Source organism: Mastigoproctus giganteus, chromosome 9 (assembly GCF_048544385.1).
Source record: "Mastigoproctus giganteus isolate SK-2022 chromosome 9, ASM4854438v1, whole genome shotgun sequence".
Lineage (NCBI taxonomy): Eukaryota > Metazoa > Arthropoda > Arachnida > Uropygi > Thelyphonidae > Mastigoproctus > Mastigoproctus giganteus.
This window is the reverse complement of record NC_143583.1, coordinates 199178134-199195016: the sequence shown is the minus strand read 5'-3', so window position 1 is coordinate 199195016 and position 16883 is coordinate 199178134. Positions and strand designations below refer to the sequence as shown.

The following is a 16883-nucleotide window of genomic DNA, read 5'->3' as shown; positions in this document are numbered from 1 at the left end:
AGAACTGACTAAGAGAGCAAAGAATGGGGAAAGGAGTTGTTCATGTATGTGAATACAAATAAGAAAACAAATCAGATTGGATCCTTGTATGCTGGATGTAGGAAAGACTCAGATAACCCAGCTGATGTCTGTGGTGAATTGAATAGGTACTTTGTATCAGTTTTTGCTCACAAAAAGACTCTTTGTACTTTGGAGTAGCTGTGCAAGCGAGGCTGAGACATATGAAATTAATGATTTCAAAATTATAAATGAGTGTTTATTGGAAAAACTTTCAAGCCTAATGACAAGTAAGGCTCCCAGATTTGATGAGTTATATCCAATAATTTTGATGGAAGTGGTCAGAGAGTGTATAGAACCATTGAGTTTAATTATGAGAGCATAGTGACATTCTGAAGGACACAATGTGGTTTTGTTAAGGGAAACTCATGTTTAACCTGACATGTTTACTCAAACTGGATCTAAAGAACAATTTCAACATAGTTTATTTGGATTTTAGAAAGGCCTATAACTAAGTTCCTTATGAGAGGTTACTGTATAAGGTTACTGTTGAGATCACTGGCAAGATTCTAAGATGGATTGCAGGATGGTTGCAGGGCAGGTGGCAGTGGAGATTAATGAATATTCTTCAGATTGTTGTGCTTCAGAAGTGGCTTACCCCCAAAGATCGGTTCTTGGACCACTCAGTTGTTTCCGATTTTCATAAATGACATAGATGAAGGGATAGAGGGTGTGATGTCAAAATTTACAGGTGATGTAAAGATTAGGAGACTCATTAAAGATCAGTGCCAAGAAGAGCTTCAACTGTGTTTTAATACAGCAAAATGCAAGGGAATAGCAACCCCAAAATAACTTACATACTTGGTGGAGTTGAATTAAAAACAGTAGAGGAAGAAAGAGATCAGGAAGTTACAATTAGGGCTCACAATAGCAGTCAAAATCTTAATAGCGGTATTTTGGTATTTTTAATTTATGAAACTGGGATACCTGTACTGATACCGGTATTCCAAAAAAAAAAAAAAAACTTTTTTCGCAATAAATTTTGATGACAATTAGGTGCAATAAAGTAAGGAAGAAAAAAATGATTACTTGAATTCATGTTTTAAATCAAACTTTTATTACAATAATAAATATTCTAGCAAAAATTATTAACCATACAGTTATTCTAAAAACAAAAAAATAAGCATCCACACTACCTGTCTAATTAAGTGAGCTCTTAAGAAATTTAATAGTGTTATCGTTTAAACTGGATCTAATTTTGGTACATATTTAATTAGCAGCAGAAAACGTCCTTTTGGTTTTTGTGCTGGTTGGTACTTTGTACTGAGATAGTCATAGACAAGGTGCAGTTTAATGCCCCTCTTATTTCCTTTTTATCAAAAAAAAAAATATTTCCCTTTTGACTTTTTATGGCACTATATCCGTATTAACGAAAAAGGGGGATTGACATTTAAGCTTGGTGTGGAAACCAAATCTAAGTTGGGGGGGGGGGGGGTTATTTATTAATTTTTATTTACCTGTAACTTAATATCACCGTCAGTGGCCATTGTTATGATTTTCGTACAGCAGCTCCCCTCAACCACAAACTACCTAACTGCGTTAAAAAATAAGAATTTCCAGGAGCTGAGGGATATTCTCTCCCTCCTATACACACACGAGTATATATATTATATGTGAGCTGTCAGTTTCTCAAGAGCAATGATGCAAATATAAAACAAAAGTCATTTTTCATACAAATCTACTTACAATACATAACTGGTGTTCATTTACATCTAATCTATTCATTTTTCTCATTTAATCTGTTAATATGTTCCTTAATCATGCTATCATTTCCATAAAATTTCTCTCAATTAACAACTCTCTCTCTACAGATGCAAACACTAAACTAATTCAATCTTAATCACTTCCTCATATTTCTCTTAATCATCAATATCAATTCTCTTCACAACAGCAATCCATAAGTTGCTAACTTAATGCCAACAATTCCATGTAATCTCTCTTAATTTAGCAATATCAATTTTCTTTACAACTTAAACCAATAAAACAACTCAATACTAAACATTTCCTTATTTCTCATGTTTCTTCAACTTCAACCTTACTCTAAAATAATCTCCCACTTTATCTAAGTCCCATTTCCAAAACAACACAGTTCGGAGGACTTACCTTCCTTCTCTTTCACGGTGGGATTCCTTTGTGCAGGTTCCTTCCACAGAGTGCTGTGATGTCTCTCTCTTCTTAGTTGAACACTGAATCTCTGCTCTATAGCTCTTCCAATACTGTCTTATTTTGGGATTTCGAGAACATACCGGTATTCCTTCAGTATTGTTAATACTGAAGGAAATTACCACAGCAGTAGTAGAAGCCAGGGCACTATCTGACTCGCTTGTTATTCAACTTCCGGATTAACTTCTAGCACAGGAACATGTCCGGCGGAACCCTTCCCTATATAGCTGGACACTTCCACAACTGGACCCGAACTGAATCCAGAACTACCACTGGAAGTCTGCAATCCCTCCGAACAACAACCACAAACCCCTCTTTTGGTGCGAGCACCTTATTTATTTCCTTTCCATTTATTTATTATATTGATTGCAAGTTACAATTGCCCCCCGTACTACTTTTTATATGCAAGCTTATGTGCAAACCCCAGAGGGGTTTGCATTTGTTTACATATCTCCCCCTATCTAATTTAAATCTGAGCCACTCACGGCATTATTCTTTAAACTCACTCTTCTTCCTTTGGTGGGAAAAACAGAATATTTTTCCCACATGACGAAACGCTTTCATCTTTTGCCTCAAGATCACCTGTACACAATACCTTTGGACTGCTCCATACCGACACCCTTTCCCAAAATGCACTAAGTGTCGCATCCTCAAGTAGTGGTGTAATAGAGGGATTAAAATATTGTTCAGAAGCTTTTAATTTTAACCCTTCCCCACCTGCCATACTACTGTTCACCATATTCCTTAATTGCACTATCAGGCCTACTGCCACTAATGGAAATATTTCCGTAATGATGTTTTCGTTATTCCTTAAGTGCTTTACTTCCACACACACTATACTTACTAAGAGAAATATATTTGTAAGATTTTGTCTTTCATGACGTTTTCAGGTTTCCGTTGCATTTGTACTCTGTATAACAATCCCTCCTTTGCAAATTCAGCAGTATTAATGATTTATTGTTGTCTATTTTATAACCTTTATGTGAATAAATCATGAATAATTATTTTTTAAATTAGTACTGAAAAACTGGTGTTTTTGTATCAGTACCGCAATTTGAATACCGGAAAAAAAATGACCGGGATCCCAGAATCTCGGTATTGTGAGCCCTAGTTACAATACAAGCAGATATGAAGTTCTCCATAAACAGGTGGCCTGGAAATCCCACAGTGTGATTGTTATTGTAATATCCATAGTCATTGTAATCTAAGAGTGCATTTGAACTACTGTGTGTCCAAGTATGGACACACAGTAGTTCAAATGTGTGTCCAAGTATGGGGACCTCATCTGAAAAAAAGGCATTGGATATCTTGAAAGGGTCCAAAGATGGGCAGCTTGCATGGTAAGATTGGCAAAAAAGCGACTGTATAAAGAAAGACTGATTATATGTGCCACATAAAGCTTATTATGGCTATAGGGCTTGGTAACCAGGCACCTTAGAGGGTGACCTGATTAAGGTCAAAAAGGGGTTAGTAAAATGAATGAAGGTGGAATTTTCACTGTTATAAAGAATTCCAGAACTAGGAATCATAAGTTCAAATTACAGGGAAGAAGTTTAGACTAGATTATAGGAAGTTTTCTTGTAGCCAACTTTTGAATTGAACTCTTGAGTTGTTGATTACTAGAACAAATTGCCTCTGCAGATAGCTGAAGCTAACATTTTGAATAAATTCGAAGATCAATTGGATAGTTACCTATATGAGGAGGGAAGTGAATAATTTGGATTTCCTTGTCTACTCTTTTTTTTGGTGGCTTCCTTGTGCTATATGACTAATACTAATTTATCAAAGACTTTATAGAAATCTAAGTATGTGATAAAATTATTCTTGTATCCAGTTAATTTGTGATAACTTCATAACAGTTAATCAGATTGATCAGGCGTGATCTACTTTTAACAAATCCACACTGGGATTGCCTTATGCTCTATTCCTATCAAGGTGATCTTGTATTAATACTTTGCTATTGACTACATTATTTTTTCTGGCATAGATGTCAAACTTACAGGTCTGTAGTTACCCCCTTTACCCTTTGAGCCACACTTGTGAATAGGAGATACATTTGCACATCTCCAATCTAGGGACTTCTGCATCTCTGGCTGTTTATTATGGTTAAAGGTTTGACTACCTCTTTGGCACCTTCTGTTAATATAATTGGATATATTCCATCAGCTTGCTTTTAGCTTTTTGCTTACTTTTAGCTGCAGCAATTTCTCTTCCACCTTACTGTTATTATGAAAGAATTTCTTACAATTTGTATTAGATTTCTGCTAAAACTGTCTTAATTTTATATGTGAATGTTGATGCAGAATGTTATTCAGTTTATCATCAATAGTTGTGCCATTTTTATCCAGTGGACCAATGTGATCCATCCCTTTCCTTGTGTTATCAAGGAATACTCAAAGAATTTCTTCCTACTCTTCTTTGTATCATTAGTCAGACTTCTCATAATCTTCTTTTGCTTGTTTAACCTCCTGAATAACTTGATTACAGAATGGAGTATACTTATTGTAGGACTTTATCTCCTGACAGGTTATAATCATCCGGTTCATTTTGGTCTTAACCTTGAACAGTATCTCTTAGTATAAAATTCTTGGTGGCATCTGATTACCTCTGTTTATCTGATGATGTAATCAAATAGCTTCGATCACATCATCAGGGTTGTTGCATAAGTCCTCAAAAGCTAAAGAGCTCTGTAATATTCAGATGTGTCAATGGCAGTGATGCTTTAAAGCAATGGTATCCAACCTCTTCCTGTACAGGGACCATATTCAACATTATATTTGTTTCGCGGGCCGCACTGGGTGATTCAAGAAAAATTAGTGTTACATTTTCAATGAAGTGTACATGCACTGCATTGAAAATGCATACACTTTTGTGGCGCCTCCTTAGCCAGGTGGACAGGAGCAGCGGTGCGTAGCACACACTTCTTGATTAGACCAGGGTTCGAACCCATGACTACCAAATACGGAGGATGTGGAAAGGTCAGGGAATGACCACCGCATATCCCAGAGCAATATGGCCTTAGTTGCTAATGCCCCTAAAAACCAAATAACAAACAAACAGAATACACTTTTGCGCAGTTACCAAGGTCAAGCATAAGGCATGCCATAATTGGAATCCCTGAACATTTTGATAGCACCTCATATATATATGTATATATTCATGCACATATTTGATACAAAACATAGATAAGAGAAACAGAATTCATAACACCAATATGTTGCTTCATAACTTCAACACACTCGCATATTCGCTGCAGCGAGTGCCACAACTTTTAAATTTGTTTATTTCCACTTATTTTAGCGTTGAATGTACACAGTTCTTGAAATAATTAACAAAATTTAGAATGCTGTTTCAGTTCACTTTCTGCGTGGGCCATATAACAATTATTCACAGGCCGTCCGTAGGTTGGACACTACTTTAAAGGAATGGGAAGCTAGTGCTAGGGCAACAAACTTAACTGCTGAGAATGTGCTAGGATAGTAAACACATAAGGATGCTTAGTCTAAATTGTGTTTTCAGTAATGTAAAAGTGTTATCAATGAAATGAGTGAGTTTGAACTCATAAGTAGGACAGCTGATGCTGGCATGTAATAGGGCTAACAGAAAACTTGGTATTAACCAGAAATAGATGATAACAAGTTTTACAATGTATTTAGTATTTTGCTTTTTGTTTCATTGTGTATAATGTACTTGATAAAGATAGTCTAAATAGTAAGGGTGGGTCATACTTATTATCAAAAGCAGCCCAAATGCAACAAAGGTATTTCTAGATTCTAAACTTACATATTCCAGCAGAGAATCTTGGTGGTCAGATAGCTGGAAGCAGAGGAAAATGAAAGACAATGTATGCTACAGACAAGAAGACTATGAAGAGTATCACAACAGATGAAACAGCAAGCATTTGTGAAACAGCAGATGAAACAGCAAGCATTTGTGAATCTCTTATTATGGGTGATTTCGGGGGAAACTGAAATCACCCATAATAAGAGAATCACTATGGGGAACAAAGTTTTAAAATCAATTAGATGATATTTATTTCAGTGTGTTAGGGAGAGTATGTGTAACAATATTCTAGACCTGATCATTACCCACAATTCAGATAACATCACAGGCATCCTTAGTGGACTAATGACAGTTGTAAGCTGAACATTGGAGATAGAAGTTGTAGTTTGTAAAGGTAAAAGCATGAGTTTTAATTTTTGGAAAGGGTACTAGTTAGTTCAGGATGATAGGTAGTCTCTATTAACTGTGGTCAAGACAGCACACGAAGACAAACGAAGAAAAAACATACTGAAAAATTCACAAATGCATATACGGTAGACTCGTTAATACAAAGTTTAAGGGGCATAAATTTCAGGTTTTGTAATAACCAGATCTTCCAAAATTTGAACATGTGGCCATTTTCAATGGTACATATCTAAGCATCACCTTAAAATAATGAGAATAATATTTTTGTTTAGATTTTCTTTTATTTATGAGAGAATCCATGAGAAAAAAATAGTAATAAAAATATATAATCAGTATCATAAACTAGTGAAAGTAGCATTATTAAAGGAAACATGAAAACCAATTAATACTTTAATAAATTAATCTAATTTAAGGAAGAATCCAATTTAATTTGCATGATTCGTGTTTTACATGCATCCTTGAGTGTGGCACAGGTATTTTTGCATTCTTTCATCACTTGTAACAGAAACTTCATTTTTCTTGGTGGTTAGCAGTTCTTCTGCCATTGGCATTCTACTACAACATCATCGTCTGCCTTAACAAACTCTCCAACTTCTCCAGCAAAATCCAAGAGTCCCATTCCATTTTAACTTATTCTTTGCTAAGCCATGTTTTCAATGTTCTTGCCAAAGTCACATTTTTTGATGCTATCAATTATTACACTTGATACTATTAATTATTATACTCTCCCGAGAAATAGCAACATTATAAATAGCATCGCAGATATTTCACTTTAGCTGCAGATAATATACTTTATCGAGCAGGCTTTATATTTTCTCTCTTCAACCCTTTATCCAGTTACTGCATGAAACTGGTGGTGGTATTGAAAGGTATTTTCTTCAGCTTAAGTGTTTTAATAGAATGTGCTATACAATACAATCATCAAAATGTTTTTATTTATTTTTCATGAAACCATTCTTTTCTCTACGCTAAAACTCTCAAATAATCCAGACTGAAAAAGTTTAACTGCTAGCAAAACACTTCTATTGGCCTCATTGTTACATGGAGGTTGATTAATTATTTTAAAACACCTTGGCTTAGAAACTTTCCCAGTCATAAGTGAGTGTAGGCTTTGTAGTGCCATCTGCTTTGCACGTTAACAGAATGCAATGCTTCTTCACTTGATTTTCTACCATTGCAAAACTGTTTGAACAGCATTTTTTTTTTTTTTTTTTTTTTAAGAAATAAAATAAATGTTAATTTGATTAGGATTGTGCAGAGCTTTGTATTAACCAAACAAAATAATGTAATTTACTTCTTATGCAGTAAAAAGGACTTGGTATTATATTAATCAAATATTATCTGAATTTTGAAATAAATGAATGTTATGTAGAAAAGCCTATCCGTTTAGCAGATAAATGATATGTACCTTGCAGACTGAGTTTGTATTAAGATTCTGCTGCATATCATTAAAAAACATAGCATAAATTGGATGCCCAAACGGATGACCACAGAGCTAACCAAATTGAACAGAAGATGATGATGATATGGATAAATTACAGGACAGTGAAATGTACTGAAGCCTAATAAGTTAATCTGTAATAGTACTACAGAAAGGGTTAGGATTGAGAAATCGCTGGCCAAGAGAGTAAAGAATGTGGACTAAGAATTATTCATGTATGTGAATATGAAAGAGAAAAGAATTAATCAGATCGTCAGTGGATATGGAAAGTCATAAATAACCTAGCTGATGTTGGATAAACTGAACAGGTATGTAATATGTAAATGTACTGGAGTACTTGCATTACTGTAATACATTGTCTTTATTGGCTGCTAAAGCAATTATTTTTCAAGAAATTCTTGTTTTTCTTTAAAACAATTGATTATCTGCTAGAGTTTGTCTTTTACATTATCAGCGTGCTGAGCAAGTCCTTTCTAGCTTTGCTGAGTTGGCTGAACTGACTTTTTTTTACCTTCTTGTTTTTTTAATGGAATTGTATGGTGCTTTATCTATAACATTACGACTTGGAGGGGGTTATATGTGGTAAAAGTTTGGTTTTAAAGCAGTGCTAAAAATGATTGCCATCTCCCCATGATTCTTACTGTTCTCTGACCAAATTATTTCAAATACATTCTCAACAAATTCATTTTTATTTTTCTTTTGAGAAAGGTGAATCTTTCACCTTTCTCAGAAGATGCTTTGTCTGATTCTGCAATTGGATAAAACAGCTAGACCGGGGTTCGAGCCCTTGACCACCAAATACGGAGGATGTGGAAAGGTCAGGGAATGACCACCGCATATCCCCAGAGCAATATGGCCTTAGTTGCTAATGCAAACAGCTACTTTGAATTTGCAGCAGTTTTGTTTTTATGTCTCATATCCGTTGTCTAATAGCCCATAACTAGCTGCTGTAAATTCTGATGTCATCTTAATCTATCGGTGCCATATCTTGTTCACATCTGCAATAAACAACCCCCCCCCTTTCATTAAATAAATATTGAAATGTACCTTTCGTAAAATTAAGCAAATTTTGTCATTATTTATGTCACTAACAAATTTAGCAATTGGAATTTCATTACATAAATAAAATCATGGAAAAGCTGCTTCCATTTTGCCTGAAAGCGAAAAAATGACAAACCAATAAGCTTTTGAAATGTTTAAGCTTTTATGTATTAATTTTAAAAATTGTTGGTTGACATTACACCTGTCAGTTCACTTGCCATATCTTATAAAATTTGACAGAGTTGTACTAGAAGTTTAGAATATACATTTAATGTCATCTGTTGTTGTTTGTTTAAAATTTTCTGCTTTCAAGGTGATGAAAATGTTTCATAAGTGAATATGATGTAAGGAAACCAGATATAGTTCACTGTATATGGACTATAGACATTTACTTCAGTATTTAAATTGTATAAAATCCTGCATTTAAAATATTCTAAATTCCATTTTTCTTTTCTAATTTAAAAATTGCATAACTTTAATTATAAATGCTTTGAATTTTTGCCTCAACCTAACTGAGTAGCCAAGTTAAAGAGTGCAAACATTTTTCATGTTTGGGGGATTGTTAAATAAGGTTAATGATTGTATTAAGTGTGGAAATGATTAATTGTAAGCTCTGGCTTAGTGGTTGTGTCAGAGTATAAACAGAATTTTTTTTTTTTTTTTTATTGATTACAATTTTTGTCAGGCTGTTTCTTTTATGGATAATGAAAATGCTTCACAATGCTCTTGTTGCTTTATCATATGCTTTTTCAAGATTGACTGTTCCTAAATGCTGGGGATTGTTATGTCACTTGACTTTTTTGTAATTTGTTTCAATTTAAAAATTTGAACCAAAAAATTTGGTACCTAGGTTGAAATGTGCAATAATTCATTATAATTTATTAATTTTTTTTTTTAAATCGCAGAAGATATTGAAATAAATCACAGGTAACAAATTATCATAGTTTGCTTTAGTGGGAATATTTGATCCCAGCATCCCACGTTTTATGCCAAACCTAACTATTCTCTAAGGTTACATTCAATAATACTTATAACCCACTTTGCTAAAGTATTTGCATTAATTTTACCTAGTATACTAATTTCCCATTTGGCTTTATTTCCATTTTTTATGTAGTGAAACAAGTGATGCTTTGGTCCAAGCTTCTGGAACTTGTCCAAAAAAAAAAAAAAAGTAGACAATGCGATGAAACCACTGCTGCCATTTTCCTTCCAGTTTTCAGCATTTCAGACCTAATGTCATCTACACCTGTCAGCTATCTGGCCTTTTCTACCTCTGCAATGGAGGTAGTACCCAAAATTTCCCCATTTCAGTTAGATCACGTCTTCACATCTTTAACTTGGCAACTCATCAAAGTATTTTCTGCATACTTCTTAAATTAACCTTCATCCTCACTATCCAAAGGATAATGAGAGTGAAGTAAAAAACAGAAGGGAAGGATAATTTAGAAGTATGCAGAAAATACTTTGTGTTGCCAAACATTAGCATTGCTTAGTAATCAGCCTTCCCAAAATTATGTGCTCTTTTCATAATTTTAACTAAATGGCAAAACATTTTTCCTTCCTGGTGTTTCCTTTTTCCTTTTCATCTTTCTAAAAATCATCAAAAGATTTTTCTTTGCCTTATTCACACATATTTGGCTCTCTTGCACTTTTCATTTAGGTTCCTAAGGATATTTTTCATTTGCCAAAATTGCATGTTTTTTTTATTTTTTTTATTTTTAGAATTCCCTTTAGTTCTTGGTATATTATATATTCACAGTATTCGAAATTTCCAGTCTTTATAGATCTCTACCCCACATCTCATGAAGATTCCTCTGAAGTGCTCTTTAATTTTTACCATTCTTTACAATAATATTACTATCAGGAAAGCCATTCGACTTTGAGCAAGGTTGCTGTGTATAAAGATTGTCGGTAAATCTGGGAGCTTGTTGATTTTTGTTTTTTTTAACAATTTTTTAATATCTCATATTTTTTATTAATTATTGTTTTTTAATTTTTCTGAATTCAAGTTGATAGGTAATTTCCAACCTCAAATTCTCCATGTAGTGTATCTTCACTTAGTTGGTTAAGACCCATTTCAGTAACAATTTAACCAATCATGTTATTTTTTGTTTCTCTAATACAGGAGTCAGCAACCTGCAGCTCTTTGAACATGTAACTTTGGCTCTTTAACTTTTAGCCCACATGTACGACAAGAGTGGCGCAGCGGGCAGTGGCATGAATATAACATTAGTTTTAGCGCAAACCACAAACACTTCTTAATTTAGTTTGCATGTGCATCACGAGCATTAATAAATAATATTTCAAAAAATATACATTTTTTTTAATAAAACACCTTCCCACTCTATACAATTTCTTAAAAATTATCCCCTCCTCCCAGCTTGAGCTGAGGTGCGGCTCTTCGGATTTTTTTTTTTTTTTTAATTTTTTTTAATTAGATCAAAAATGGTTCTTCACTCAAAAAACTTTGCTGACCCCTGTTGTAATACCATGTTACTATAAGCTTGTAGCTTTATGTTAAACTACTGTAACTGCATAAATCTAAATTGAATGATCAAAAAAAAAAATTGTCTTATTAATTAATTTACTTTTTAATTAAATTTTTTTTTTTTTTTAAGGAAGATGAAGATGCTGGGTTATTAGAGCATCTAAAATCACAGATTTGTGACAATATTGGACTTTATGCTCAAAAGTATGATGAAGAGTTCCAGAATTTCTTACCTGCATTTGTAACTACAGTTTGGCATTTATTAACTTCTACTGGACAGCAAGTGAAATACGACTTGGTAAGTTTGAGGATTATATAATTAGTTAATTTTAATGAAACACAAAAGTTCTTTTTATACTTATACTTCCCATCATTAACCTTCAGTAGATAAGATATTAATTTCAAGAATCCATTCATATTATATGACGTGGCTGACAGTGCAGTGTCGAGGCAGTTTGGTGTGACATAAGCATTGGGAAATCAAAATTGAAAGTAGGAGTATGTTATAGGCCTAATGACTGATGAGTATAATAAACAACTGTACAAGGAAATAGTGGACCAGTAAATCAGTCTTATAATGGTGATTTTAATTTCCCAGATATGGAATTTGTGGGTTGTTCACTCACACACTAGCAAGGCTTTTGTGGATTTATTGGATCATTGTTTTCTACAACAGCATGTTCGGGACACAACTAAAGGGAGTAATACTCTTGATCTGATTATCAGTAGTGATTCTTTATACATTAAGAATCTGCAGATAAAGGAACCGCTAGGTGGCAGTGATCACAGTGTGCAGAAGTGGAATTTACTCAAAGAGGTAACTACCATCAGGGGCAAAGGGAAGGGTTTTTGCTTTCGTAAAGGCAACTATGGTGGTCTGAGACAGTATTTAAATTTTATATGGTGCGACCAACTGATGATGTTATCAACAGAAAATTCAAAATGGGAAGCATTCAAAGAATTAATCGTGGAAGCTACTAGGCTTTTCCTACAAACTAAGAATTATTGTTCAAGGTTTAGGGCAGCGCCTCCACTGCCAGGTGGGCAGGAGCAGCAGTGCATAGCACAAGCTTCTTGATTAGACCGGGGTTCGAGCCCATGACCACCAAACACGGAGGATACGGAAAGGTCAGGGAATGACCACCGCATATCCCCAGAGCAACTAAGGCCCATATGGCCTTAGTTGCAAATGCTCCTAAAAACCACATAACAACAACAACAACAATCAAGGTTTAGGCCTAAATGGATATCAGATGAACTAATGAGTCATGGCAGAGAAGAAAAATGATTGAGATACATGTAAATTAATGGGTGATACGGAAACCTATGATAGATATAAGCTGGTCTATAACCAAGTTATAAAATAGGTTAGGCAGGCAAAGGCAGATTACAAGAAATCTTTGGCAAAGGATGCAAAGAAAAACAGCAAAGAGTTCTTTACTTATTTAAACTGTAGAAGGAATGGGATGAATCAGATTGGTCCACTGGATATCAATGGTTCAACTGTTGATGATCCTGCTCAGGTAGCTAACAAACTAAATGAGTATTTTGCATCTACATTCACACATGAGGAGTTATTCAGGGAGGGGAATGCCAGAGGTGAATTAAACTGGCAGTGAGTTAGTTGATTTTGTAATAACTGAGAGCAAAGTGGAGGAGAAATTGTTGAAGATAAAAACATAAGAAAGGCACCGTGGGTGGATGGGATCTATCCAGTTATATTAAAGGAGGCAGCAAAGGAAGTAAGCAAACCCTTAGCCATAATTATGAGAGCTTCCTTGGACTCAGGGGAGGTACCCATGGACTGTAGATGTGCAAATGTGACCCGATTTCACAAAGGAGGATCAAAGGGCGACACAAGTAATTACAGACCTGTTAGTTTAACTTCTGTTCCGGGGAAATTAATGGAGGCACTGGTTAAAGAATCACTACAGGATCATCTAGACAAGACTTCAGTTATAGCTCAGACACAGCATGGTTTTGTTAAGGGGAAGTCTTGTCTGGCCAATTTGATTGGATACTATGATGTGGTCACAAAGGAACTGGATGCAGGGAATAACTTTGATATCATATATTTGGATCTTAGAAAGGCTTTTGATACTGTTGCAAATGGAAGACTGCTGCACAAATTGGAGCAGGTGGCATTGGAGGCAAATTGCTGCTATGGATTAAGGGATGGTTGAGTGGGAGAAGACAGAGTTGTAATCAATGGACACTGCTCTAAGTGGATTAATGTTATTAGTGGGGTCCCTCGGGGTTCAGTGTTGGGTCCATTGTTGTTTTCTGTATTTATTAATGATATTGATGATGGTATATCAGGCTTAATGTCCAAGTTTGCAGGCGATATGAAGATTGGCAGGGTTGTTAATGACAGTACTCTGCTGCAACAGGATCTAGAAAAGTTGGGCTGAGAAGTGGCAACTGAAATTTAACATTGATAAATGTAAAGTACTGCATATGAGAAGAAGTAACCCCAGAGTAATGTATCAACTCTGTGGTACTACACTGACAGTGGTAGAGAACGAAAAGGACCTGGGGGTAATTGTGCAGGCAGATATGAAGTTTTCTGATCTGTGCAGACAGTCTGCAAGAGTAGCTCATGGTGTCTTCTTGCCAATGATATACAGGAATTTTTCTAGCAGGGATAAGGAGGTGATTATCCCCTTGTATAAGGCAATGATCAGGCCACATCTTGAGTACTGTATACAGGTCTATAGGCCTCATTTTAGGAAGAATGTAGAGCTGCTTGGTTGTTTTAGACAAAACCGTGAATGTTTCTAGATGTCCTGGTCAGTAATGCTTTACCTTGTTGTTTTAACCATGTAGGGGAAAGCCCGTACCTGTGTCAGCAGGATAATGCTCCATTTTATGCTATTTGCATTGTGTTGGACTTGTTTGATGAGGACCTGAGCATTGAAAAGTGTACTGACCATTTCAGAATGTTTGGATGGATTTCAGTTTAATGGCACCAAAACATTAAGGTTATTATTATACTTAGCGAAAAGGTTAGTGCAACTGCATCATGTTTTTTCTTAAGTGAATTACCAAATTGGTAAAATGGCATCATTTTTATCATATCTCATATTGTGAATGCCTTCACAAGTTGCCTGGTAGTGCACTACCTCAAATAATTAACTCTTCACCAATGGAGAAGACTATTGTTACTTATCCTTGGCTGTTTCAATGCTATTTGGCCTATCATCTGTGGGTAGGTAGGTGTTGCGATAGTGACGACAACCGGGCTAGCCGGGTGGGTAAATTGCCTGCCTGGCAAACCAAAGGTCGCAGGTTCGAATCCTGCCTCGGGCTCGGATCAGAGTAGAAAATGCAAAAACTTTGGGAGATGCAAATGGCAACAGAAGCCGATGCACCAACAACTAACAAAAAAAAAAAAAAAAAAGCAATAGTGACAACCCAGTTATGAAGTATAACTTCACAATATGAGAGGTGCCAGATGATGTATAACAGTTTAAACTGAAAGAGTTTCGTAGGGCTATAGCCTCAACCTTCATAAAGATTTCACTTAATGAAAAGGTTAGTACAATTGCATCGTTTTTTCATAAATTAATTACCAAATTGGTAAAGTGGCATTGTTTTTATCATATTTCATATTGTTAGTTATTCTCAGTGTCCACTGAGAATAAGTAACAACATTCTTCTCCATTGGTGAAGCATTACTTATTTGAGGTAGTGCAATACCAGGCAACTTGTTGTGAAGGTATTCACAATATGAGATATGATAAAAATTATGCCAATTTGGTAATTCACTTACAGAAAAACATGATGTAATTACGCTAAACTTTTCATTAAGTGAAAGCTTTACATAGGTTGAGGCTATAGCCCTACCAAACTCTTTCAGCTATTATTTTATTAATACCACTGTTATACCACATGAAATTAATAATATAGTTTATTGGCTGTTCACCTACGTTACTATACAGGCGACCCTCACTTAACGCTGATAATTCGTTCTGGAAAAACAGAGCGCTAAGTGAATCTGTGCTAAGCGAGCGCCGCATTCCCATAAGGTAACATATGTATTTGTGAGTTGTGGTCAGTGCCATAGGATATGTCCTAATCAATAATAAATGGTAGTGAAAAGATGCACAAATGTCGGTCAAAATATTTAGTATTCAGATATTTGTACATATAAAATATTCTGCATTACATACGTATATAATTATGTGGTAAATACTTACATATCAAAATTAAACTTAAAATTCCAATTAAAATCATGAATTTAATTGATCTAAATTGATTTAATTTAATTGATGAATTTAATCTTGAAAAATGTGTCGATTTTGGGTTGAATTTGGCCCTCTTCCAAATAAACTAATTTGGAATTAATTTTAAATCCCTCGCAGCGTTAACACCCAACAATAAAGTCACCCGATCCTTCGTTGCTTTGAAACCTGGCATGTTTTTTTGATTCTTTCAATATGAAACTTCTTTTAGGCATTCGTTTCCACAAAATTCCTGCTTCATCTATGTTAAAAACTCGTTGAGAAGTATAACACATAATACCCCTCTTCAATAATTTTAACAAGTTCTTTTTTGAAAGTTTCGGCTTCTTGATCTGCACTTGCGGCTTCTCCCTGGATTTTAAATCTATTCAACCAGTTTTAAATGGTCCCACATTTTTCTTTTTTTTAGGTGAGTTTTCTTCAGATCATCATATTGGCTAATCTCTCTCTCTCTCTCTCTCTCTCTCTCTCTCTCTCTCTCTCTCTCTCTCTCTCTCATATTTAACTTAACTGAATTCTGCATTGGATATTATCTTCAATAAAATTAGTTAAAGTCTTTCCATTTCAATCCTAATAGCCGGCCTAGCCCTAGTTGCTTGCAGTGCTAAAATTAATTCTTTATTTTTTTATAATTGTTCTTACAGTTAAACTTGCAAGTCCTAAATTATGGCACACAGCCGCTTGTTGTTGACCGGAATCAATTCGTTTCAAAACATCTAATTTAATTTTCAAATTCAGTCTTTTTTTTACATTTATAGTCTTTGTACTGCGCCCAGACGTTGTTGCTTTTTCATTCTTATCGGCTATTATTAACTCTTCGAAAATTTAACTGCGTTGGTTGCATTAATTATGATACAATCTTCAAGTAAACAGTCTGTTACGCACGATGTCTAAGACTGTACTGAGTGATGACTAGACTTCGGATAAATGCATAAATGCAAATATTACATGCAATATACTTGATAATGTTGATCAAACCTTACAAAATGTTGATCTCGGAACTATGTAACAAGTCACTGTACTGCAATTAAATTAGCATGCAGGAAAATTTCAGTGAGCACGGGAATTGTTTTAATGCTATCGTTTTCAAGCTATCGGCTCCATCAAATGAAACGATTTCGTTTAAATATGCCAAAAATGCAATCTGTAAAACAGCATTATAGTGATCTGTGACAGCGTTATATTCAGATACGGGTTATAATATAAGAACAGCGTTATGGCGAATCAGCGTAAAGTGAACCGCGTTATAATGAGGGCCTGC

General features: G+C 34.9%; 1 protein-coding gene across 2 annotated transcripts in view; it reads left to right on the top strand.

Moving 5' to 3' along the window:
- Positions 1–16883, top strand: part of Cse1 (chromosome segregation 1) — a 441978-nt gene that overhangs the window by 136960 nt on the left and 288135 nt on the right. For both annotated transcript variants that reach the window (XM_090381796.1, XM_090381797.1), the window contains exon 9: positions 11509–11676. In XM_090381796.1, the coding sequence (XP_090237922.1) occupies positions 11509–11676 (168 nt within the window). The remainder of the gene's footprint in view (positions 1–11508; positions 11677–16883) is intronic.